Genomic DNA, 24,405 nt, shown 5'->3' with positions numbered 1-24,405 from the left:
CTTAGGATGGAGCCCCATGTTAGGCTCCATATTCATCATGGAATCTGTTTATCCCTCTCCCTCTGCTCCTCCCCTCCTCTTTGAGAGCTCTCTCTCAAATAAGTAAATAAAATCGTCAAAAAAATTTTAAAAATATGCTTCAGTGACTTCTAGTTGCACCTGCTTCTCCCTCTAGTCTCTTCTCACTCTACCCTCCCCCTTCTGTAGTCACACATTTGATTCCCAGGGACAGAAGTTTTTTCCTCTTTCCTTTTTTCCTTTTTCCTCTTTCCTTTCCTCTTTCCTCTTTCCAAAGAAGGCTTTGCACATGGACTTTGCCCCAGCTTGTCTCTTCACACCCCAGCTTAAACATTGCCTCCTTAGACAGATCTCCCCCCTGATGCTGAGTCAGTCCCCCTCCCCTTGATTTCACTAGCATAGCACATCATTTGGTAACTGCCCAGAAATTTTTAAATTGTGTGTGTGTGCACGTAAAATAGATACCTTATATACATATTGTTTGAACCTATACAGAACCTATACATAATCTGCCTCTTGTTTCTAGATGATAAGCTCTTTGCCTGGCATAGGGTCAGGATCGGGTAGGTGGCCACATGGGGGACAGAACATGTCTGCTACTCTGTTCCCTGCCTGCTGCTATGCCTGTTGCAAAAAAAATAGGTGGCAAGAAAACATTTCAGTGAATAAACAAAGCAGCAGAAAATCTGGGAAAGGTGGAGTGATCTCTGATGAGTATGAATTACTAGTTGGTTAGGGAGGAAAAAGGTATCACAGGTTGAGTAACCAGAGGGTACAAAGGCCTATGCCTATTCCTGGAATCAGAACCATAAATTAAGCATCCAACTACATTTTTTTGTATTTCAACTTCATTTTTATACATTTTATATGAATATTAATAAGTTATGGTTTCCACAAAGTTATATGAAAGTATTATATCATCCTCATTGTTAAAAGTTTCATTACTGTTGATGTTCCAAATGTCACAACTTGTCCAGTAGGACCTGCTTTATTTATTTATTTATATTTTTTCAGGACCTGCTCTGAACTTTTTTTTTTTTTTTTTTTTTTTTAGCGCTAACCCTACCATCTTTGAAGGTATCCTTGTTATCTGGCAATGCTTCAAGCCTATCCAGGTTTTCTTTGCCCCAAGGCATGAAATCCACTATATTGCAAATAACTTGGATTTCTTCTACAAGAAAACAGTGTTAGACACAAAAATCTAAGTGCTGGGTTTGCATTTGAGTACAAATGTTGCATGCTAGTGTTTGGACACCCTTATGGACAGAGCTAGACATGATGTTCCTTAGTAAGCTTTTTATTCACATTGATTTTTTTTTCCAAACTCATTTATGATATATTCTACTTTACCTATAGTAAAAAACTGATAACACTTTAATGAATTTCTAAAATCTGTCAAGAAACAACGAGGCAATGGATAGAAATTGGACTCTGGGAGTGGCAGATGCCAAGTGAATGGCTTGGCACAGGATCAGGAGGGCCCCTCTTGAGTTGATAGTATTGTACTATGAGTTGTACTATCAATCTTGTACTATCAACTTGAGTTGATAGTATTGTACTATGGATGAGCCCACAAAGCATCACAGCAAGGAGGGGGTGTGATCAGGTCAGTAACAAGCAAAGAGGATGATGTGTTAGAAAACTGACAGACCAGTGGTCGCAAAACCACCTAGGCTACTGCATGGTCCAATAAGGCCTGGTGGGGACTGGAATAGAGTGGAGAGCTGAGTGGAGAGCCCTTGCTGAGGTAAACGCCCTGGGCTGCGTGGACACTTGTGTGTGGGATGAGACAGAAGGTTCGACTTAAAGGTGATTGAGCATAGGATACTGGGTGGACAGAAGGGCCAGGAACTAATACAGTGAATTCAGGAGGAGAAGGTCAGATGGAGTGTGGGAAGGCAAAGAATGGGCTGATTTAAGGTAGAATTTGAGAAGCAGCATGTATAGACAGTATCTGGCCCTTGTTTATTCAACATTAAATATGTTGAGTGAATCAGATATTACCAATAACAGTGTGTGTTAAGCTCATACTGCATTACTAACACTATGCTAAGTATATATTAAATTTTCACAACAGTCTAGGAAAAATAAGCACTCTTTGTATCACCACTGTGCCAATGAGAAAAGATAGGCCCATTGAGACTAAGTAATTTACCTGAGGCCACAGAGCTAGTACCTTCTTCCCTCATACCCCTAACCAAGCAAGGAACACAAGTCACAGGGAGTAATTGGTGTGGGGGCTGGGGGGCATTAAGAAAGAGTCTGGTATAGAAGCCCAGAGAAAGAGCAGCTTGTAAAAAGAAGTAGTCAGTCACCTTGTGGTGTAGTGGCCAAGTGGAGGAAACTTAAAATAAGCAATGGACTTGGTAGGCTACTGAACAAGTGAGCGGTGTTAGGACAGTTAGCTGGAAGCTACTTTTCTGGAAGTCCTTGGTGATTGGGAAGTACAAGGCTGACAGTAGGCTAGATTGTTCCTTTAAGTATGTTCATGGTGGACGAATAGTGGAAGAAAGGCAAGCTAGAGACCCTTTAGTGCCAGATACCTGAAGTTTCTCTCTTCAGTAGTGGTTAAAGTTCGCTGTCTACTACATGCCAGACACAGTTCTAAGTGCTCCCTTTGTACATGACCTCATTTATTCCTCACAGCAACCCTATAAGGTAGATAATAGACCAACCCCCATGACAGGTAAGGAAACAGACTGAAGCACAGAGGGTAAGTTATTAGTTCAAGGTCACCCAGGAAGTAAGCAGCAGATTCCACATGTTGAAAAGAATTAGTTTCACCAGTAGCACTGTAGAGGGTTTTCAGATTGTGTCTATCAGGACTTGAAATTGTAGTTATCCAAGTAAAAGACACTGGCTTCCAACTCTAACAAAAGCAGTCCGCTATAGATCCTAGCTGGTTTATTGCCATAAGTAGCAAAGACAGAATGAACATAATCCATTTTATCAAATTTAGAGCCACCTTAGGTTTTTTTTAACCTCAGAACAAGGATTCCCTCTTTGAAGTTACATTCCAGCCACTTTTCTGAGAGTCCAATATTCTCTGAACAAAACCTAACCAAAAGAATTTGTTCTTAAAATCATTCTCCTGATGCCCTATAACTCTTATAAGGACATGTTCATAAGGACCAAATTTATTTTGTCGTTGTTTCAAGTTTTTATTTAAATTCTGGTTAGTTAACATATAGTGTAAGAGTAGTTTCAGGAGTTAGAATTTAGTGATTCATTACTTACATACAACACACAGCAAGTGCCCTCCTTAATCCCTATAAGGACCACGTTTGAATGAATATTTAAAGGACTGGTGAATTTCTCTACATATCTTGAGTTTAAGGGCTAAAAGGAACTTGAATAAAACCCTAGGTATTTGACTCTTGCCATTGGGAATGTTGGAATAAAGCACTGGGAGGAGACTGTGAGCTTCTAGCCATCACTCCAAAGGACAGGGAGAGGGCATTGGGCTTTCTCCTGGGTCCTTAGCTATGGGGCATGACTGTGACTTGGGCACAGGCCAGGGTTCTACTAAATGACCTTTACATCTCCAACAGAAGAAATTCACCTGATAAAAGGATCCATTCTTGTTCCTTTAGTAATGCCAGTAATAGATAACTCCAAGGTCTCCTTCAGGTAGGCTTTTGAGTTTATGGGTTTACAAAGTATTCTTGAGCACTGAGTCCATTTTTCTTTGTCATCCAGCTGCAGGCAACAAACAAGTTTCATGGTCCCTGAAATTAGCCACCAACTTGAGACAAAAGATAATTCTGGAACTGCCATTCAGCGTGCTATATCTGTTCTGCTCTCTCTATAAAGCACGCCTTTTTAACGTAATTACATGACTTGTCTATCTGTTACGGAATTGATGAAGACAGCCTGGATTTATTTTTCCTCCTTTAACTTAGGAGTCAATATAGTTTATCATTGCATTTCCCAAAGCAGATTCTGCAGAAATCCACCCTACTAAAATAATCCATGCAAAAGGACCCTGTGAATAAGTATCTTTCAGAAATTCTGCTGGCAGATCTCTTCTGCTCCCTCCCTACCTCCTCCTGATTCACAATTTACATTAGCATATTAAAGGTTTTCCAAAGTTCTGCAATAAAGGAACCAGCTAGATCGGCACTTCATAAAGTCATTTTTACCATAGAGTGGAGTTTTCTATGTGCATTCTTTTAAACCACAGAACCACTTTGGGAAATGCTGACATAGTCATCAAAAGCTTTGGGATCAACTCTCTACTTCTACGTATTTGACTTTTTTAGCTTCCTATATAAGCGAGCTCATGCAGTTTGTTTCTTTCTGTGTCTCACTTGCCCAGGCCGGGAGGTGAGGGAAACAGAGAGATATTGGTCCCCGGATACAAAAGTGAAGCTCTATAGGATAGATAAGTCTAGAGAGCTAATGCACAGCATGATGACCATAGTTAATAATGCTGTATTGAACACTAGAAATTTGCTAAAAGTGGATTGCAGGTGCTCTCACCAAAAAAGAAGAAAAAAATCTGAGGTGGATATGTTAATTAGCTTGACTGTAGTGATCATTTCATTGTGTATATCAGATTGTCATATTGTATACTTGAAATATATATACAATTCTTTAAAATATTTTTTTTTTCAAGTTTTGGGGTCGAGATCTGGGTGATCTTGGGTAAGCTACTCCACCTCCCTGAGCTGTAAAATAGAAAATATTCTGTTGAGGACCTTGACAATTAACCACAGCACCCACACATAGGAGACATTCAGTGAATGGTAGCTGTTGCTGTGAGTGACTGATAGGCCCTTGCATCTTTGCCCAGCATGCGTTAAGGACTCTTCCTTTTAGCAAGGTTTTACATAAAGTAGCCTGAATTTGTAACAGAACTTGTCTGATTAGTCGTTTCCACAAAATACAAATGAAATTTAACCTTTGGAAAAATCTCCATTAGGGGATCCTAGAAGGTGGCCCAACATTGAGATGCAGCAGTGTGGTTAGTATTGATTAGTCGATGTAAAGAGAAGGAGCTTCGTAATTTACCCGAGCTCACAGATAATTAATGGAGTCTGTGAATTAAGAACCAACTTGTTTCACTGGGTAGGCCTTTGCATTTAATTACTCTGTTTGGAGAAGTTAATATTATCATTATTATTTAAATTATGTTCATTTCTAAACCGTTTAGCGCCAGTCACAATCCTAAGCTGAAGCTCCTAGGAAGCATCACCGTCAGGTAAGGTCAATTACTGCAAGTGGGGATGGAGGTGCACCCTCCTCTCAGGAAGGAGAGTCCCTCAGTGGTTCAAGGTGGCTTTAGATCTGAGAAGGGACCTGGCAACCTAGTTTCCACGTGACTTTTCTTTTGCTGATACGTCCTCTAGTGGTAAAGACCCTGAGCTGTGAAGACTGGAAACAAAACAAAGGAAAGGAAAAGTCATCTTGGGTGAATCCCATAGAATTGTGACCATGAGAGTTCATTTGAATGTCACTAATACTGGACCAGACTTAAGTGTTCTTTATGTCCAGTCATGAAAATAGCTTTGCTAAAAAATAATTATACCATAGCAAGAATAGAATAGGGACTATTTAAGCTACTCAGTGAATAAATTATTACTAAACACTGTGGACAGACACTATGAGGGTAACCAGTGTTCCTTGCCTATTAACAGATTTAATATAATAGAGCTCCCTGACAATTTTTGTGAGTTTATTGTATCCATGTTATTTTTTTTTTCTATAATTGGTTTTCCTTTAAGTTAGTTTGGGTCCATGGTGCATTATTGTACAGTTCTTCCTCCCTAGGTAAATTGACTATAGAGTAGAAGTAGTCCAAGCAAAATTATTAAAATTATTCCTTTAAAAAAAAAGATTTTATTTACTTTTATTTTAGAGAGAGAGTGGGAGGCAGGGCAGAGAGAGAGGGAGACAAGCAGAATCCATGCTGAGTAGGGAGCCTGACATGGGGCTTGATCCCAGGATCCTGAGATCATGACCTGAGCTGAAACTAAGAGTTGGATGCTCAACTGACTGAGCCACCCAGGCACCCCCAAAACAATTCAGTTTTGAAACAGTGCTTTGAGATGAGCAAGTTTACTCGGAACTGAGTATAGATTGGCATATATTTATTGATAACTTGTTTTTTTAGGTGATTTTCCTGCTTTTTTCCAAATAAGATGAGTATTTTACATTTCAAATATACATATCTATATATATCATCTTTACAGATACAGATATAAAAATATAGATAGATATGGATATGGATATAGATATTTGGTAGAGGAGGTAGCTGGTGAAAATTCTTGAAGTTGCCGCTTTCCTAGCTATTGAATGAGGAATTTTGATTATCAAGATACAACATGAATTTTAGGAAATTAGGTTGATATTTGAGCTGTTGGTGTGTTCTGTGTGCTTTTGAAAATCTTTCCCCTCCTCTTTCTCTTCTGTTGTTGCTTTTCAATACACCTTATTTTTTCCCCTTGTTTTCCTATACACTGAAATTCATTTTAATTATGTTTTCAAACAGTGACTGAATGCAGTGTTACTGCTTTATCTCAAAGTTACAGCTTTTAAAGTCTACTCAATCACTTCACATAGAAGATGCCAACATAAAAAAAAGAGAGAGATGCCAGCATATATCTATTTTTTAAAAGCACATATCGAGTGGAACTGATGTAAATGCAACAACAATAAAGTAAGACTGGTCTCTACTCTCCAGAGACTATAATTCAAAAGGCGGTTGACTTTCTTTGCTGGGGTTGACAGGCTCTTCTCAGACTACTTGAATACATTTGGGTATTAATACACTTCCTGTCTATTTAGAGAGAATTATTGTTCTATCTGCCTTGGGAGACTGTTGTATTTCCAGATTTAACTCAACACAACATGATGGGCCCCAACTTTTGAGTAAAGCATGCCTTGATACAGTGAGTTTGTGCTCAGCTGCCTCTCTGAGCAATACTCTGAGCTAGGTACCGCAGGTATACAAAGATATCTAAGAAGTGTCTTCTGTAAGCCTCAAGACACTTAGCCCAAGAGGATAGACAAGAGAGAGACACGCAATAGAATTGGGTGGGATTGTGCCATTTTTCCAAAGTTCCTAGAGGGCAGATGTGGTCTGAGGGAGGTGGAGAGGCTCACGTCCACTGACCACCTACAGGACTTGGCATATCTCTTCACCTTCATTTCCACAACAGCCACACCAGCTGGATGGCATGACCCTCATTTGACCGATGAGAAAACTGAAGATCAGAGAAGTTAAATCTCTCCCTCAAAGTCATTCTGCCATTTTTGTCAATATAACCGTGCCTGGTGCATAGTGTGCTCTTCTGTGAATGATGTTGAAAGTTGAGTGAATCTTTCAGGGAAGCAATTTTCCTCATGCATCGAGAGCCTCAAAAAAGTGTATGTTCTTTGAATCAACAATTTCATTTCTAGGAATTGTCAGAGATGTGGATAAAGATTGTGTCTTTATGTGTGTATGTCTGTAAATGCAATAAGGTAACTGCCACCTCATTTCAAAAAGCAAAACTTTCGGAAACACCCAGTATTCACAGGGAAAGAGTCAAATAAATTACAGAATACAACAGTATTTTTGAAGAAGTTTTTTTATGACATGGTGTGGTGTCCACAATACAATGTGGACTAAATGTATATGGTGTGGTCTCCGCCATGTTTTAGAAAAGCATATACAGAAAAATTACTAGAATAAAATGTACCATAAATATCAATTGTTCTTATCTCTAAGCAATTGACTATTACAGATTTTATCACTTTTTTATAGTAACATATATTCTTTTTTTTTTTTTTTTTTTTTTTTTGACAGATAGAGATCACAGGTAGGCAGCAAGGCAGGCAGAGAGAGAGAGAGGAGGAAGCGGGCTCCCTGCCGAGCAGAGAGCCCGATGCGGGGCTCGATCCCAGGACCCTGGAATCATGACCTGAGCTGAAGGCAGAGGCTTTAACCCACTGAGCCACCCAGGCACCCCAATAGTAACATATATTCTAAATTTTCTACAGTAAGTTTTTTTAACTTCTAATGAGAGGATATTTTGTTTTGTATTGTGATTTTTAAGGGATGACTGAGGAACTACTGCCCTGAGGTCTTCTTCCACACAGTTAATACAGATTGTGTCATTAATCTCATATAAGAAAATTCCTATGGAGAACCCATTTAACACAATGAGGAAGAGAACTGGCTCTGGAGGTGGGCTTCCTGGGTTCAAAATTTAGCTGTGCTATTTCTTTACTGCATGATCCTTGGCACATTGCTAAGCCTCTCTCTTGATGTTGGTGCTCCCATTGATAGAAGTGGGACCGTGTAATGCCCATCACGTAAGGTGGTTGTGAGAGGCAGGCTTAGTAAGTGCCTAAAACATAGCAACTGTTCAGGAAACTGTTATTTTTACATTGGATTTATTTATTAAGCTATTTAATGTCGGTTATTTTTATAACTTACAGTTTGTTTTAAGGCTAGTAACAACATTCTTTATCAACTTCTCCCCTTGCCTTTTACTATAGCAAATGCATTCCCCTTTTTACATTTTGGGGTTTTTTTGTTTTGTTTTTGTTTTTTAAGATTTATTTATTTACTTAAGGGAGAGAGAGAGAGAAAGAGCACGAGCAGGAGGGGCAGAGGGAGAGGGAGAAAGAATTTGAAGCAGACTCCAAGCAGAGCACAGAGCCTGACGTGGGGCCCAGTCTCACAACCCTGAGATCATGACCTGAACCAAAACTAAGAGTCTGTCACTTAACCAGCTGTGCCACCCAGGCGCCCCTACATTTTGTTTTTTATTTAACTCCACTGAATTCCTGGCACAATTGCTAAACGAGATAGTTAACTCCATTAGACACAAACTAATCCCTTAGTCACTTGGCAAGTTTAGAATTTTAGTAACTTGTCAGATCTTGTGACAGCATCAGTTATATGTCCAACCCACTGCCAAGCCATGAAGAAATCATAGAAAGGATGATACATACCTCCTACCTCTCAACCAACATTTATGATCTGCTTTGTGCCATGGATCAGGAATACAGAAATGAAAAAGACATGGTCCCTGCCCTCAAGAAGCTTACCCTAGATAGCCAACATTACATGCATGAAGTCAATGCACCATTGTAAGATTTTTTTTTTTAGATTTTTATTTATTTTAGAGTGTATGTGCATGGGGAGGGGCAGAAGGAGAAGAAGGGAGAGACCTCAAGCAGATTTCCCACGGAGCATGGAGCCCAGTGAGGGACTCATTCTCATAACCCCAAGCTCATGACCTAGGCCAAAATCAAGAATCAGTTGCTTAACCAACTGTGCCACCCAGGTGCCCTGTAGGTGCACCATTTGAAATAGACACAAGATAATGTGTGTGTTAGCAGCAGCCAGGCTATAGGGTGGGCTAGACATGACAAGGTTCCCTAAGAGGGAGTTTGAAGGATACTGATGGAGCCACTTTAGGAAGGCTAAGATGAGAAGCAGGGTTCCAGGCAGAGATAACAATGTAAAGGCATATAAGTAAAAGAAACCTGACACATCTGTACAAATATAGGTAATTTGACAAGGCATAAGAGATGAGCTGAGAGAAAAGCAAGGCAGAAGTCTCAATTAAAAAAAAAAAGTCTCAATTTTATCTTTTGAGTGGGGAGATGGTAACAGATTCACCTTTTTCAAAGTTTAGTATGAAAGTGTGGAAGATGAACCCCAAAAAAGGTATGGAGACAGCTAGACAAAAGGCTATTGCTAGAACTCTGAGAGCAGGAGGAACTAGGTCAATGCAGAAACAGTGAAGATGGTGAAGAGAACAAAGTAGAGAGCTATGTAAAAGAAGAGCTTTAGCTCTACGGGGTAAAAGGGAGGATATAGACTGGACCACCAGATTTCTGAATTGAGGAACTGGGCAGATAGTGTGGGTTGTTCACTGAGCTGGGGACCCCAAAGGAAAAGCAGGCATGAAGGGAAAGACAGTGGGGTCAGGTTTAGACATAATGAATTCCAGATGACCTTGGGTCACTGGAGTTGTCAAGTAAGAAAACATACAGGTCCAGACCTTAGCAGCACAACCTAGTGAAAGATGGAATTCAGTCATGCCAGGAGTTGAGTAAATTGATCTATGGAGAGTCTATAGATGAGAGAGAGAAGAGTGTCAAGGATAGAAGCCCGGAACTGCAGCTTTAGCAAGATCTCAGAGAGAAGGAAGTAAGCAAGCAAGAGACCTGAGTAAAGAGGAGGAAGATTCAAGATTTAGGGAATGGCCAATATAATGAAATGGTGACCTTGGGGAATTTATCATCTACCGGTGAAGAAATGAGGTAGAAAAGTTGCCTATGAATGTCCTTGAGTAAGTGCCTACGAAGGATATAGACAGGTCTTACAGAGTTGAGGGGAAGGAGGGTGTGGAGTTGACCTGAAGCTTGACAAAGATGATAAGACTTTATTCACTGAGCCTGAAATTGGTTAGAATTGAAACCAAGAGAGAGAGGTCATTTCAACCAAGGCCCTGGGATTTGTTCAAATCCATGCTCATGTCTGAAAATAACTGGAGGTGGGTTTTCTATTGATTGTGGTAATCAGTGTCATCTTCGAATACTGAAGACAGCATTTGGTTCTCTCTTAGTAATAATACCCATTGGCTAAACAGTATCATATAAAACTGGATGCAGTGTTACCTGATATCTTGTACAAGATTCAGGAAGTCATGACAAGAAACAATATGGCTTATTCCAAAAACACAGAGGTATCTAACTTGGAGGACATGAGGGTCAATTTCGATGGGAAAAGACAAGTCCTAGTTACATACCCTTCTAATTTTATGGTAGCTTATTCTAAAATCCCTTCGTTTAATACAGCTATTCCTGGCTGTGAAGTCGCAAATTCCCTGCCCCATATTTTCCCTAGCCTCTGGTGGCTAAGCTGTGGGTATGTGAAAGGAAGCATGAAAGGGAGAAAATTTTAGTGTGTTCCGCCCACTCCTTTGCCCCTTCCAGTCCTTTCCATCTTCCCATTCCATCCCACTGGCCTCTTTCTTCCCAAGACCACTTGACTTACAATATGGCATGGGCACTAACTCTTCATTGACCAAGAGGAATACCTTAAGGACAGAAATAGTCAGGCATTACCTTGGGAAACAACCTGTCAAATCTGTCTCCGCTAGTCTGCTCACAATTCTGTCTTCTTGTCTTGCTTCCCACAACCTACACCATACCTGCAAAGAGAAAGCTACAGAATAAAGAAAAGTCATTGGAAAATCAGGTTCCAGGGCTGCCCATGCCACTTCCTTAGGGATATGATCTTGTGCAAGCCACTTAACCTTAACTAGTCTCAGTCTTCTCAGAAGAATTTGTGTGACGGTCAAATGAGATATTTGTCAAGGTGCTTAAGATTGCAAAATGCTATTCACATCTTAGGGAATGGTCTAACATGGGCTATCATCATAGTCATGAATATGATGTGAAAAAAGAGTGGGGCCAAGATTTCTCCTCCTCCTCCATCTGTTCTAAAGACCTAGACCTTCCATTCCAATCCTTATATTCAACCAGTTTCCTCCAGAGCCTCATCTCTGTTAGTTCCCATTAATCTGTGTTGATTTATCTTGGCTCATGCAGTGCTTAATACAACTGAGTAATACTAAGTTACCCCCATTCTCCTCCCCTTAGCACATAGTAGAAGCCCTTAAAATCTATTCCTAGGGGCGCCTGGGTGGCTCAGTGGGTTAAGCCGCTGCCTTCGGCTCAGGTCATGATCTCAGGATCCTGGGATCTAGCCCCGCATCGCATCGGGCTCTCTGCTCAGCAGGGAGCCTGCTTCCTCCTCTCTCTCTGCCTGCCTCTCTGCCTGCTTGTGATCTTTCTCTGTCAGATAAATAAATAAAATCTTTAAAAAAAAAAATCTATTCCTAAAGAAGAAAAATGGGAAACAATTTACAAGTCCTTTGTAGGCACCAGGCACTTTCTTTGCCTGAGATTCTGTTCCACAAACCACAGACTTTTCCCACAGAGGAGAAATTAAGAAACCTTTACAAGCTGAAACCAAGGGAAATTACATTTCTATTAAAAGCTGTCTATGGCTGGATACATCCATCTCAAGTACAAAGTTAAATGATGTAATAAACTTATTCAAAGACGTAAGGCTATTACCTAAAATGCTATTAACTATCTTTCACTCAATGTTAACAAAATAGAGCTATAAATTTTCTTGGGTTATAATTTTGCAAGTTGCTTGTTCTCAGTGGGTTATGCCTCTACTGTTGAATTCTGTATTTCCATCCTGGCAAATGGGATCTCAGGGATACACAATCCTTTGAAATGTGGTGGTTTTCAATATTCTCATGAATCTGGAAATGCTCGGTTCCTTCTAAGGCTGGTTTCTGTCACCATTTTCTACCTCCTGGCTAAGTGCAGTTTTGAGGCCCCATATTTCATAAACTGGAGATCAGAGCCAAGAAGGCCCAGCCAACCAAGCCATGGCTCAAGATTCAAGGTTGGGGGCTGGCACATCTCCTCTGAACTCTGAGACCGATTCACAGCTTCTCATAAGAAGCCATGCTTCTAAGGATGACAGGGTAAAATGGAAGGGAGGAGTTAAAAGAAATACAGAGCATTCTCTCAGAAAAAGTTCTGCTCCCCTTTTCTGGTGGGATTTCACTTAAACCTCAGGTGAAGAGGATATCTCCGTAAGACCCAAATATATCTCATTGAACTTGCCTAATTGTATAAATTTGTCAGGATTTCCATTTGCTTTTGCAAGCCCAGTCCTAAATCCAAATAGCCCGTCCCTTGGACCCTCCCCAGACACAATGGCAGGAGAATGGTCGTGAGGGCTACGTTAATGAAAGGGATGTGAGAGAGCCATCAGCATTTGCCCGAGTCCTGCAGGCCGTGGGTCCTCTTCCTACACATGCCCAGTTAAACAAGCTCCCAAGAAATGTTGACAGATTCCTAGGTACCCGAGGCTAATCTGGAGGGAACCCCCTTGCCCTTGCAGGTGCCCAGCCCTCACAGGCTCTGTTGCCAGAGGTCAGCCCCAGCAGCCTCTCATGCTCTTGCTATGCTTCTTCAGGAAACAGCATCCTCCATTCGGCGGCCGACAGCGTGACCAGCGCCGTACAGAAAGCCAGCCAGGCCTTGAACGAGCGCGGGGAGCGGTTAGGCCGAGCAGAGGAGAAGACGGAAGACATGAAGAACAGCGCCCAGCAGTTCGCGGAGACTGCACACAAGGTGGGTCCCACAGGGGCGCGGAGGTCTCCACTCTGGAAGCTCAGGGAGCTTTGGCTCCAAGAAACTTTTTTCGGTGCATTTCCCATAGTGGAAGATATAAAATCAAGCCCTCCCCTCCCCCCAATACATCCTGCTGCTTAGTAAGTACCAGAGTCATAAAATATTTCTTCATGTACCCATTTCTTCATTTCTTTCCTTGCAAATGTCTCTCTCTGACCATGGATCTGGATCTTTGGGAAATGCCGACCATCCTTAGTTCCTGCCCAGAATTTTAGGGCTCAAGTTTCAGGGAAGAGAATGGGGGTGGAAGAAGTCAGATCCACGAATATCCCTCCCGCTGTGGCCAATGCTTGAAAAAGGACTTGGGTCTGTCGTTGTGTACTTTTCCTTGCCATCCTTTTCCGGTCATGGTCATGAGCCCAGCATCCTGTGTTCTTATCTCTTCGCTGTATAAAAAGCAAGTTCTAGTCCCCCACACCCAGGGTACCTCAGGGCTGCTTGCCCCTCTGCAAGAGGGCTTGGATCTTGAAGGCTGCCCTGACTCGTGCAGAGCTGCCCACAGGGCTCCTACCTGCTCTGAATCCGGGTCATGGCATTTCCCACGTGACCACAGGCACACACGTGCACTTTCACACGCTCCTGAAGAATGTGCCTTTCAGCAGGGGAAAGGGTAGTTTTTATTGGCAGCCAGCTCTCTGAGGCAGTTGCAAACCAAAGGAAAGAGCGGCCCTGTTAGGTGATAAAGACGATTTACGACTGATCTTGTGCTTCAGGTCAGAGGGCAGTTGTCTGGCTAGGGACTGGAATTTAGGTTTCCAGGAACAACCCCTGCTGATAACTGTTGGCATCTCTGACTCACAATCCGGCCTTCCAGATAGGCTTTTCAGGTGACCTTTGGGGAAAAAGTTAACTTACTTCAACAGAAAATCCCAGCTCTGCTGAAGAAGCGAGAATAGAACCACCTGAAAAGTGACAAGAAAGGTCCCCCTAGCTGAGTCTAGCTGGCCTCTCCCAGGGGTTCATTCCCAGGGCGAACTGTGGATCCGAACCCCCAGGGGATGCTTCCTGCCTTCCTGTCCTGCCCCTGTTACCCAGATCTGTCTCCTTGTGTCATCAGCTCTCTGTCCTCTTGGGGTCTTATCATACCCCTGCCTCCAGGGCCCATGTGGGCTTCCCTGGAGAAGACCTGGCCAGATCTGGCTGAAAACACAGTTGGCCCTGCTCGAGGGCAGACCCTTGCTCACCGCATGTCATGGAAAGAGGGAGCTCAGACTTAAGATTTCATAAGGTACATATTTAAGGTTCCTTCTCCAGCCTTTGTGAGACAGAAATAAGGATGAGATGGGAACACTAGAATTCCCACCCTGGCTTCATTTATAACCACAGCAAATGTTGTGATTGGCGGAGTGGCGGTAGTGGAAGTCTGGAGAAACATTCGAAGTGTTGATTTGGGGAAGGGAAGGCTAAAGGGAGTTATTTTTTAATTATCTTCAAGTCTTGGGGGGTGGGTAATAGTACAGGCAGTTTGAACCTTGCCATACAAAATAGAGCATTCAGCAGTGCACTGATAAGATTCTGCTAAAACCAGACTTTAGGTGAATGATGAGATCATGAGCTGGGTTACCAAGGAAGTCTGTGAAATCGTTCTTCCTAAGGCGGAGTAGACAATACCTGGAGGTCACCCATGTGGGCGTCCCCCTCGGAGGCGGTTGTACAAACACTGGGGTGGATAACCTGACCAGATGACCATGATTCTTGGCCCCAGTTGCCCTATTTCCCTGATGTTGTGGCCAAGTGTGCTGGGTGCGTGGGAAGGCAGTCTGGTGTGGTTAGCATCTTGTGTTTGATTTACCATCCCAGTGACCTTGGGCAAGTGCCTAATTTCTCTAAGCCCCAGTTTCCTCATCAGTAAAATAAGGATAATTAATAACAGTTGGCGTCTCCTAGGGCATTGAGAGAATTGAATGAATTCAAACCTATAAATCTATGATCACAATACCTGACATATACAAGTCTGAATTAATACTGGCGATAATAATTTCCATGAAAATGATTCTGTTGAACCTGCCTTATACCATCCTACAACGAGCACTGTAGGGGGGTGGAGAAATGTGATTGAGGACCCCAACAAAGGGATGGGGAGGGCTTGGAGATGAAGATTTTATGCCCCCCAAAGTGGGGTGGGCAGGGCTTCTATTAATTCAATACTTTCTAAACACAGAACAACCCTTGAAACAGGGCCTGTCAGAGCAGAAACTGATTAGGCCACCAGAGGCAAGGGGCCTCTGGCCTTGACCTCTGGGAGGATTGGTGCCAGCCAGCAGCCTATTTCCAGGAGAGATGGAGGGTAGAGGGGGGCAGTCTGCCCTGGTTTTGGCTTCCCTGCCTGTGGGTGTTCTAAGAGGGAGGTGAAGGGGTTGCTGGTGTCTATTAGTGCATGTGAGGGAGCAGGAGCTAGACACTGTCCTGGCCAGACGTGGTTTTCTAAAATTGGGATGTATGCTTGTGAAGCACCAGCATTGGCAGCATTCTCACAAGGAGAGTGACCTCTTTAGTTAAGGTGTGGCTTTTTCCCAGGGACTATAGGACTCCAGATCTAAACCCACTGGCATGGCCTGACCGTGAAGGTGTCATTTCCCCAGCCAAGCCTCCACCAGACCTGCTGGTGAGGACAGCGTTCAGAGGCAGAAGCCAGCTTTCCACCCCTGCCCCAGACAAGCAGCTGTGTTGATTCATAGTGGGCTGTGTTTCCGGGCTGAGACAGCGGGTATGTGCCAGCACCCTTCGCAGACCACAGCAAAACCAGGGGATGGCTCCTCCGTGTTCCCCGATTGACTATGGCACACTTTCCTACACTGCAGTCAAAAGGATCTTTCTGACTTTTCCCAGGACTCCTGCAATGACCCAGGTACATCAGTGAGTGGACCACCTTCACACAGCCCCACCACCAAGATACCTGGGTGCTCATCTCCAGGAGAGCAGACAGAAAATGTTCCTGCACTGGGGGTGTTCCTGCACCCCCAGCTCTATTCGGCCTCCTTGAGGAAGCGTGGTTCCTTCCTGAGCTGTGGGCTTGGCCCGGTCTCAGCCCTTAGGGAAGTACAGCGCAGCCCCAGAATGGGCCTGCTCACTCTCCACTGCCCCAGAAAGCTAAACGCTGCCATGTATGCCGTGCTCGGACACCCGCCCCAGGCAGTGAGCCCACAGGCGAAGGCAGCACCCACACCCAGGCAGCCTCAGATGACAGTTCTCAGAGGAAGGAGCACTGAGCTGCCCTGTTCTGTACAAGCTCGTGCTTGCAGGGGGAGAGGGGAGTAAGTGGCATTTCTCTCACCAGCAGGGAGTGGCTGCCTCTGTCCCTACTATAGTCACCCGCTTCCTTTGGGTCCCTGAACCAGAAGGGACCTCAAGAGTCCAGGCCTCTTAAAATTCCCCCCATATGAGTAATAATTTATTACTGTTTAGAGGGAGTCATTTACACAGCTTTGAAAGAGAAAGCTTTCCATGAGATAGTAAGAAAACAAAATACACCCAAAGGAAATTTTTATCTCCTCTTCTGTAAGAACTCTGACATCTAAACTGATCCATAAGCATTTGAGTTAGAGAGGATATTTATAAACATGACAAGATGGAGGTATGGAGCAGTTCTGAGTTTAGGGCTCAAGGTCATGCAGCAAATTTGGAGAAGAGGAGCAGCAACACCCTGCCTTCCATATTCCAAAACTTCTCACTCCCAGAGAATTTTAAAAAACAACAGCAAGAACAAAAACACCTTAGGTAGCGTGGAAATGATGCCACTTTCTGCAAAGATACTTTAAATATTAAGGATCCAGTCCCATCATACTTCTGCGATGCTGAGCTGGCCACGGCCCCACCTGGCAGGGGCTCCGTTCAGGGCAATCCAAGACCCACGGTAGCAGTAACCAGGGCCTGGTGCGAGCAGTGGTACAGTTGTTGTTGAAAATTAATGACTGTGGGTGAATTGGCATGAGCCCATTAGCTGAAGGTTAACAGCTCCATGAATAACAGGACAGCAGCGCTGATCAAATATTTATGTTGGGTATTCATTATGCACAACACTTAACAGCTCTGTGTTGATTGGAATGGTCCACGTTGCTGAATAATGTATTAAAACTGGAGACGGAGCAAGAAGTGGAGTCCCTACAGCGGAGGGACTGCGGGGGACAGGGCCCTGGAACAGGCCAGACACCCCACATGTCTGTGGACCATAAACTCTCCGGGGTCAGGAGTCCTTAGCCACTCCACCTTTCTGAGCAAAAACACACAGCGCTTAGCCCGGCAGCATCGGGAGCACGCTCACACACACCGTCCGACAGTCCTGGTGTCCGCCCCGCAGAGGGTCTGCAGAGGTCTCACTGAGGCTGCCTTCCCCAGGCAGAGGCATGGGGAGCTCTTCCAGGAGAGCTGAGTTTAGCAGCCCGAGGGCTAGGTCCACACATCCCCCCTCCATCCCATCCTGACCTGGCTTGGTGCCGCAGCTGCAGAGGAAGTGTCTGCTGCTCTCGCAGGTGGTCTGAGGTGGCAGCCACCGGGTTATGACTTTGTTCTTGAAGACATCAAGGAAAGGGAAGGTGGACCCGAAGGCCCTGGGTTATACAGGAGAGATGAGTCATTGACACTGCCCAGAAGATGGCCACTGCCACTGTGTGGAATCAGAGGGCTCTCTGGAGCATTCTTTAAGGACCAAGAACTTGGTCGTGAAGCAGACAAGGCTTTCTACAGAGCTGTTGCCCATAGAGAACCACCGGCTACTTGCTCCAAACCATTCTGAGTGACAGAACCTGTCTCCTACTCCCAGTCCCAATCCCCTCCCTAATGCCAGAGGCTGGACACGTCAGGAATTACAGTTCAGGCTCAGCTCTGCCTTCAGGGTCATCTCAGGGTATGGGCTCCTTGGAAAGGATCTAAGAAAAGCAAAGTCAGATTTAACTTAATGTTCCATACCTGCCTGTGTTGCCTTCAGTATATCATCATGGGCTCTAGCTGGGCTTGGGAAGTTACTGAATGACACAGTGGTATTAGCGTTCCCATCATGAAGGTCAAACATTTCAGCAAGCCAACTATTTCTCGAATACCAGCAGGAGGAGTGGTAAATGGAGGTCTGGTTTCGGTCTCTTGTTCAGCATCTCGTCAGTAACACTACTTCATCGTCAAGAGCTTTCGAACTTGGTTGGAGGTCCAGGCTGGATTAATGAGTGGATTAATGCCAATTGTTTTTCTACAGTTGATTTTTAATACTTAATAAGATACCAGTAAATACTTATATTTGAGGAGTGTTGGTCTTTCTGAATAACTAGTAACCCAGCAGCACAGAGACCTGGGTTCTACTCCTACCTGTTCCTAGGTCAGTCCCTCCTTCTGCCTGTGCCCTTGGCTGCCCCTTCAGTGGAGGGTGGGAAAGCCGCATAGTGCACTCCCCCTGCAGGACACGGAACACCAAGGAAACCACTGTTAAGGAGGAATAACAGAGGCAGTGCTCTGTGGGCTCTTCGAGAAAATGTTGCACATCCACTAGATGCCACTGGGAATAATATGGCAATCCGCCACAGCGAGTAAAACCTCGGTGCTGCCTCTCATCATGGATTTGGGGAGGGGAGCAGCGCGGTGAGTTCTCCCCAGTGCTAACAATGCTTAACTTTGCCATCCCTCTTTCTCCTTAGCTTGCCATGAAGCACAAGTGTTGAGATACTCCCTATCGCAGCAATGACCCTCTCGAGAGAAATGGAAGAGTTTGCTCAGCAGTTTTTACAAGAATTCCGGACCTCTGCTTTTTTTTTTTTTTTCTCCAGTATATGGACATTTAGGTTTTTTTGCTTTTCCTTTTCAGACGTTAATATGAAAGAAAAGACGTAGTGTTTATACATTTCACTAAGGATTGTGCTAAGAAATGCTGCAGTGGCATCAGCTTCGTTTGGTTTTTTTATTTTCTTTAACTGTATAGACATAAGTCTTCATATGTGTCTTCTCTAATTTTTTTTTTCAGTAGTTTGGATATGGAATTTGGACCAAATGTTGTGCTGAGCTGGGTCTAAACTGGCAACATATTGTTGTCTTTTTTTCGTGATATTAAACCAGAGAGGCGCCTGGCTGGCTCAGTCAGTAGAGGACACCATTTTTGATCTTGGGGTCGTGAGTTCAAGCCCCACTTTGGGTGTAGAGATTTACTTTGAAAAAAAAAAAAAAAATGTGATATTAAGCCAGAAGACCTTTTCATGTGGTGACATCAGATGTTCTTGTTCCTGGTTGGAAATCAAGCAGTGACTTTGTCACTTTGTCATTGCTTCTCTCAGTCTCCAAGCCACTCTTAATTTGAAGGTTAAGATTCCGTATCTTGAAACACCAGTCTGTATTATGGCAAACAATTGAATTTATCAGGGGAAACAGCAGTCTTAGATTTTGCTTTTTATGTCATAATCTTTTGCATGAGCCATCACCAGCATTCCAAAAAAAAAAAAAAAATCAGAATGACAGATAGAAATCTACTTTCTGAGCTGCAGTTTAAATACTTCCAGTACTTGTTTCTATGCTGATTATTTGCAGTTATCATTGGAAGGGGAAAAACTTGAGATCAAAGACATAAGGAAAAGCCTATTTAAAAACCTCTGTGCATTCATGAATGTCTCTTTCTTTTGTCATTGCCCCAATTTATGGCAGCCAATATTGAAAAGAGCTTGGATTTTTTTTTTTAAGAGCTTGGATTTTTATCAAGAATTGATTTGTCCAGATAAAGGTCTGTGTAAATGATAATGTGAAAAGATACTACAGTTAAAATATTTTCTATTTGCAAAGTCATGCCTATTTTAGAAACACCCTCACCATATCCTTGGGAAATGGCCTTCAGTTTCTCAGTATCTGATTTTTGGAGGCTCTGATGTTGTTACTTGCTATTTATTTAATGTAATTTAAAGTGCAGGTGTCTTGACAAATTATATTTCATGGCCATTGCAACTTGCAAGGGCTGACATGAAACATGGCCATGAAGCCTTTACATAACTGTAGTCAGATTGAATAAAGTTGGTACCCATACCTCCTGATTCTGAGTTATTCCAGAGAATGCCAGGTTCAGAGTCTGGGAGTTTTCTTTGAGGGTTAAATGCTAAACATAAAAGCTGTGCTTTGTCTTTGTGAAACAAGGAGGCAAGGCGCATATCCCAGACACAGTCCCAGCCTCCCACTGTAGTGCATTGATTTTTAAGCTTCGTGAATCTTCAGGACCCCTTTCTGATCCTCCTACCCATTGAGCCGACTGAGTCCGTGCATTGTAGCCTCTTACAGAGCAGCACAAGATGACTTGGGGATTATTTATGCTGATTTAGATAGCTTAATTTCTCCTGATAAAGCATTCCCTGGGAGACAAAGTTGGGCTATAGGGAAAAAAATTATCTTAGTACCTATCAAAAGGGAGATGCGGTTTGCTGGAGACAAATTTCTGAATCCTCTTAGGAAGATGGTCCAGTTCAAGAAAATGCTCTGTGAAATTAATATGGTGAACTATGTAAGTTTACTATAATATTTTGAACTTTTCTTTCAATGTCTAAAAAGGTCAAGGAACCAAGGAACTTGCTATCTGATGAGTACCATTAGAAGCATTTCTAATTTCTAAGAAAATCCCAAAATATCACTTGAAATGGGTTTTGTTTGTAGACCTCCATTCAGAAAACACACATGCCCAGAAGATATTCATCTTCTGAAATTGGATTCCAGCTTCAGAGAGCGATAGTTGGTATGAATAATTGGAAGGGTAAATCTTAAGCCTCCCAATAATCGGCCAAACTCAGAAATAAAATTGTTGCCAACTATCTAACAAGGGTGTTTGCAGGGCTGTTTCTAAAGTAGCAGAGGAGGAGGTCATAAGCATACTGTGAAATATGAGCTCCTTGCTCCCTGGTAGAATTGTGATAGCTACTCTTCATGAAATGTAAGCATTCTACGTCATGCCCTCTTGCTTCCCTCTCTGTTTATCCTTTTAGACTTCAGTCTTAGTGGAAATAGCTTGGTTTAGAAGGACACCTCTATTAGCTCATTCTCTTGATTCGCTTCCAGGGCCCAGCAATGCCCTTGACCTCCCTGGGGTCAACACCCTAGCGAGGCCAGAACAGCAAGCCCCCCCTGCCTTTCCTCTACCTCCTGACCTCTTGCAGAGCTGCCCCGTGATGACACATGTGAAGTTCGTTGCTATCCTTTCGTAGAAGGTGCTGCGATACAAAACATTAATACAGTCTAACCTAGAGCAAATTGCTAAAATGTCACATTCTTTGGGACCAATTCGTTGGGTGAAACTGCTAGAAGACAGTAAATTTGTTTCACTTCTGCACTTCATTATGAGTTTTTGGGATACTCTATCTCTGTGAAGGACTTCCTCAATTGTACCAACAACACATAGAGAAAAGAAGCTTCCCAGTATTACCATTTATTCCTGGAACATAGCTGTAGTAGTCCTCACCTAGTATTAGATAATCTGCATACAGGATGTATACAGTTATTCAGGTTAATGTTTCATATTAAAGAATGTATTTGTAAAATGTAACAAGATCAGTAGTTAACTTTTTTTAAGCTCTGAAAAAATATTGTGTTAGACTTACAGTGAAATCTGTCTTAATACTACTACTTTTGTGGCTAACAAAGGTTGTGTATTTATGTAAAAATATTTACAGAATGCCCTCAATAAGGGATAATAAAGATAGGTTTTGCTTTTCATTTTTAGAATCGTAACACCGCTGCTGTCTGTTGTACAGTTATTAATTCTTCAGAAGTTTCTCTAGGATGTCAAATATAATTTTTGCTTCTTTCAGAGACAAGTAATACCTGCTTTATGATTCGTGATTACAGTTAACTCTAATTTTGTCATTAAATATTTTAACTCTGTGATGAAAGTTTGTTTCTTGTAATTATTTGTCAAGTCTGTAACACACAACCCAAAAGGCAGGCATCCTCATGCTTTTTTTTTTTTTTTAGACTTTATTTATTTATTTGACGGAGAGAGAGAGATCACAAGTAGGCAGAGAGGCAGGCAGAGAGAGAGGAGGGAAGCAAGCTCCCTGCTGAGCAGAGAGCCCGATGCGGGGCTCGATCCCAGGACCCTGAGATCATGACCTGAGCTGAAGGCAGAGGCTTAACCCACTGAGCCACCCAGGTGCCCCCTGTCCTCATGCTTTTGATGCTGGTGGGAAGATCTTCTGAGCCTCCGGAAGACCGAAGGGCCTAATGACAGCATTTCCATATATGTGTTCTAATGGGAAAACTTGAAACATAAAAAAGACAAATGAGCTAACCTTCATTTAGACAATGAGCTGCTATCCAGCAAGAAAGATCTTTTTGTTTTTTGGTTTTGGTTTTTCTTCTTCTCATGGGCAAAGGACTTAAGCCGATGAACAATTCCCTTTCTGCTGATACTGCTGATGCGCTCAACTCAAATACTCATGACACCATGTGCCCTCATTCAACAGACTAGTTTCATGCCCTGTTAAGTTGGAAAGAAGACTTGATGAAATTATGTCGATTTACTTTTATGGAAGTAACTACTGCATCACCCGTTTGTTTTCAAGGGTAGTGACTTGGGTGATACAGTACAGAGCAGCCCCGGATTGGCGGGAACATGTGCTTTTAAGGCAGGCAGGACCCTGATGTGTTTCCTGGGTGGAAGGGCAAGACTGCAGTCTCTAGTTTTCAGAGAAGAGAGAACAGAGAGATGGCCAGAGGAAGAAAGCAGCCTGAAGTTAATTATGTAGGGAAAGGCACCCGTTTTTGCAAACTAATTATAAACCCATTGCCTTCCAGAGATGACTTTTTTTTTTCTTAAAAATTTGTATTTGTTAGCAATCATACCACAACTAATTCTCAATTTGAGGGCAAGGATTAATATGCTAAGTGTTTAAAAAAAAAAATCAGTCGTGCCTTCCCCTCTTGCTGTCAGCAAGGATGTGCTTAAGAAAGCTATTGACCCATCGTAATCACCATTTGCCTAAACAAAGAGATTGAGAGTGGAGAGAAAATACCAGAAATAAATTCAAACAGAAATGCAAGTGTTTGAGTGTTATTTCTGTTGATACCCATTCAGTGTGCCTCTTCCTCTGGCACAGGTAAGCCTGGGTGGCAGCTGGACAGATGTCCACACACGCACAGACGTCCGCGCACACGCACACTCATACACACAACTGGCAGCAGGAAGAGAGCCGAGCTGTGCTCCTAGATGCCCCTGAAGTCGCTTCATGACACCTTCTTGCCTTTCTGGACATGGCTAGGCAGGTCACAGTATTAACAGGGGTCATTAAAACCAGAAATGCCTCAGGTGGGCCATTATCAGAGTATGAGAAATGTAAAGACTTAAGACACATGGGAGAAGAAGACATCCTACCCACAGGGCAAATCAAAAAAGTAGAAATGGGGGGCGCCTGGGTGGTTCAGTGGGTTAATAAACCTCTGCCTTCAGCTCAGGTCATGATCTCAGGGTCCTGGGATTGAGTCCCGCATCGGGCTCTCTGCTTGGCAGGGAGCCTGCTTTCTCCTCTCTCTCTGTCTGCCTCTCTGCCTACTTGTGATCTCTCTCTGTCAAATAAATAAAATATTAAAAAAAAAAGTAGAAATGGGAATGCACTAACAGCCCTCTTGTACCAAGGTGGTACAGAAGATTTTTCTTTGATTTACTTTTTTGAATATCCAGGACTTAAATATAAAATGATTTTGCATAGCCAGAGTCAGCCTGATGCAAAATTAATCTTCATTTTTACCTCCCCACCAACCTTTCTCCCCTCTGTGCCCTTCCACCTTGCTGTCCAACCCTGTTTAAAGCCTGCTTCAGCTAACGGCTCCTACATTGTTACAGACCATAAAGGGCTGGTTCCCAGTGGCTTCCAGCAGCCTCCTTCCTGGCTGCATGATAGTTATTGGGGAGTTCTTAGAAATGCACACATTATTCCCCCAAACTCAACTTCTTGGTAACCCTGGTCATCCTATCTTTTGCAAAGAAAAAAAGTTAACTTCAGCAAGCTCTGGATGGTAGGACATCTGGCTTCCCCAGATGCTTACTAGGTTTAAACCAGCCAATTAAAGCTGTCAAGGAAATTAAATATACTATGCATTTCAGCTCAATAACTGTTGTAATGTAACCTCCAGCCTTGACCCCCATTATATTTTCTCCCTGGAGCCCCATCTGGAACCTCAAGATTTCCTGAGTCATGTGTTCACTTCCCACCCCTG

At 43.0% G+C, this 24,405-nt stretch overlaps 1 protein-coding gene across 1 annotated transcript in view; it reads left to right on the top strand.

Annotated features, from left to right (window-relative positions):
- STXBP6 (syntaxin binding protein 6) overlaps positions 1–19,679 on the top strand; it is a 248,967-nt gene extending 229,288 nt beyond the window's left edge. The window contains exons 5-6 of the mRNA XM_047737498.1: positions 13,031–13,188; positions 18,870–19,679. Coding sequence (XP_047593454.1) covers positions 13,031–13,188; positions 18,870–18,893 — 182 coding nt within the window. The 3' untranslated portion in view covers positions 18,894–19,679. The remainder of the gene's footprint in view (positions 1–13,030; positions 13,189–18,869) is intronic.
- Positions 19,680–24,405: the final 4,726 nt, after the last annotated feature.

Source organism: Lutra lutra, chromosome 7 (genome assembly GCF_902655055.1).
Source record: "Lutra lutra chromosome 7, mLutLut1.2, whole genome shotgun sequence".
Taxonomy (NCBI): domain Eukaryota; kingdom Metazoa; phylum Chordata; class Mammalia; order Carnivora; family Mustelidae; genus Lutra; species Lutra lutra.
The sequence above is the reverse complement of the archived record's forward strand: the minus strand, read 5'-3'. Positions and strand labels throughout refer to the sequence as shown.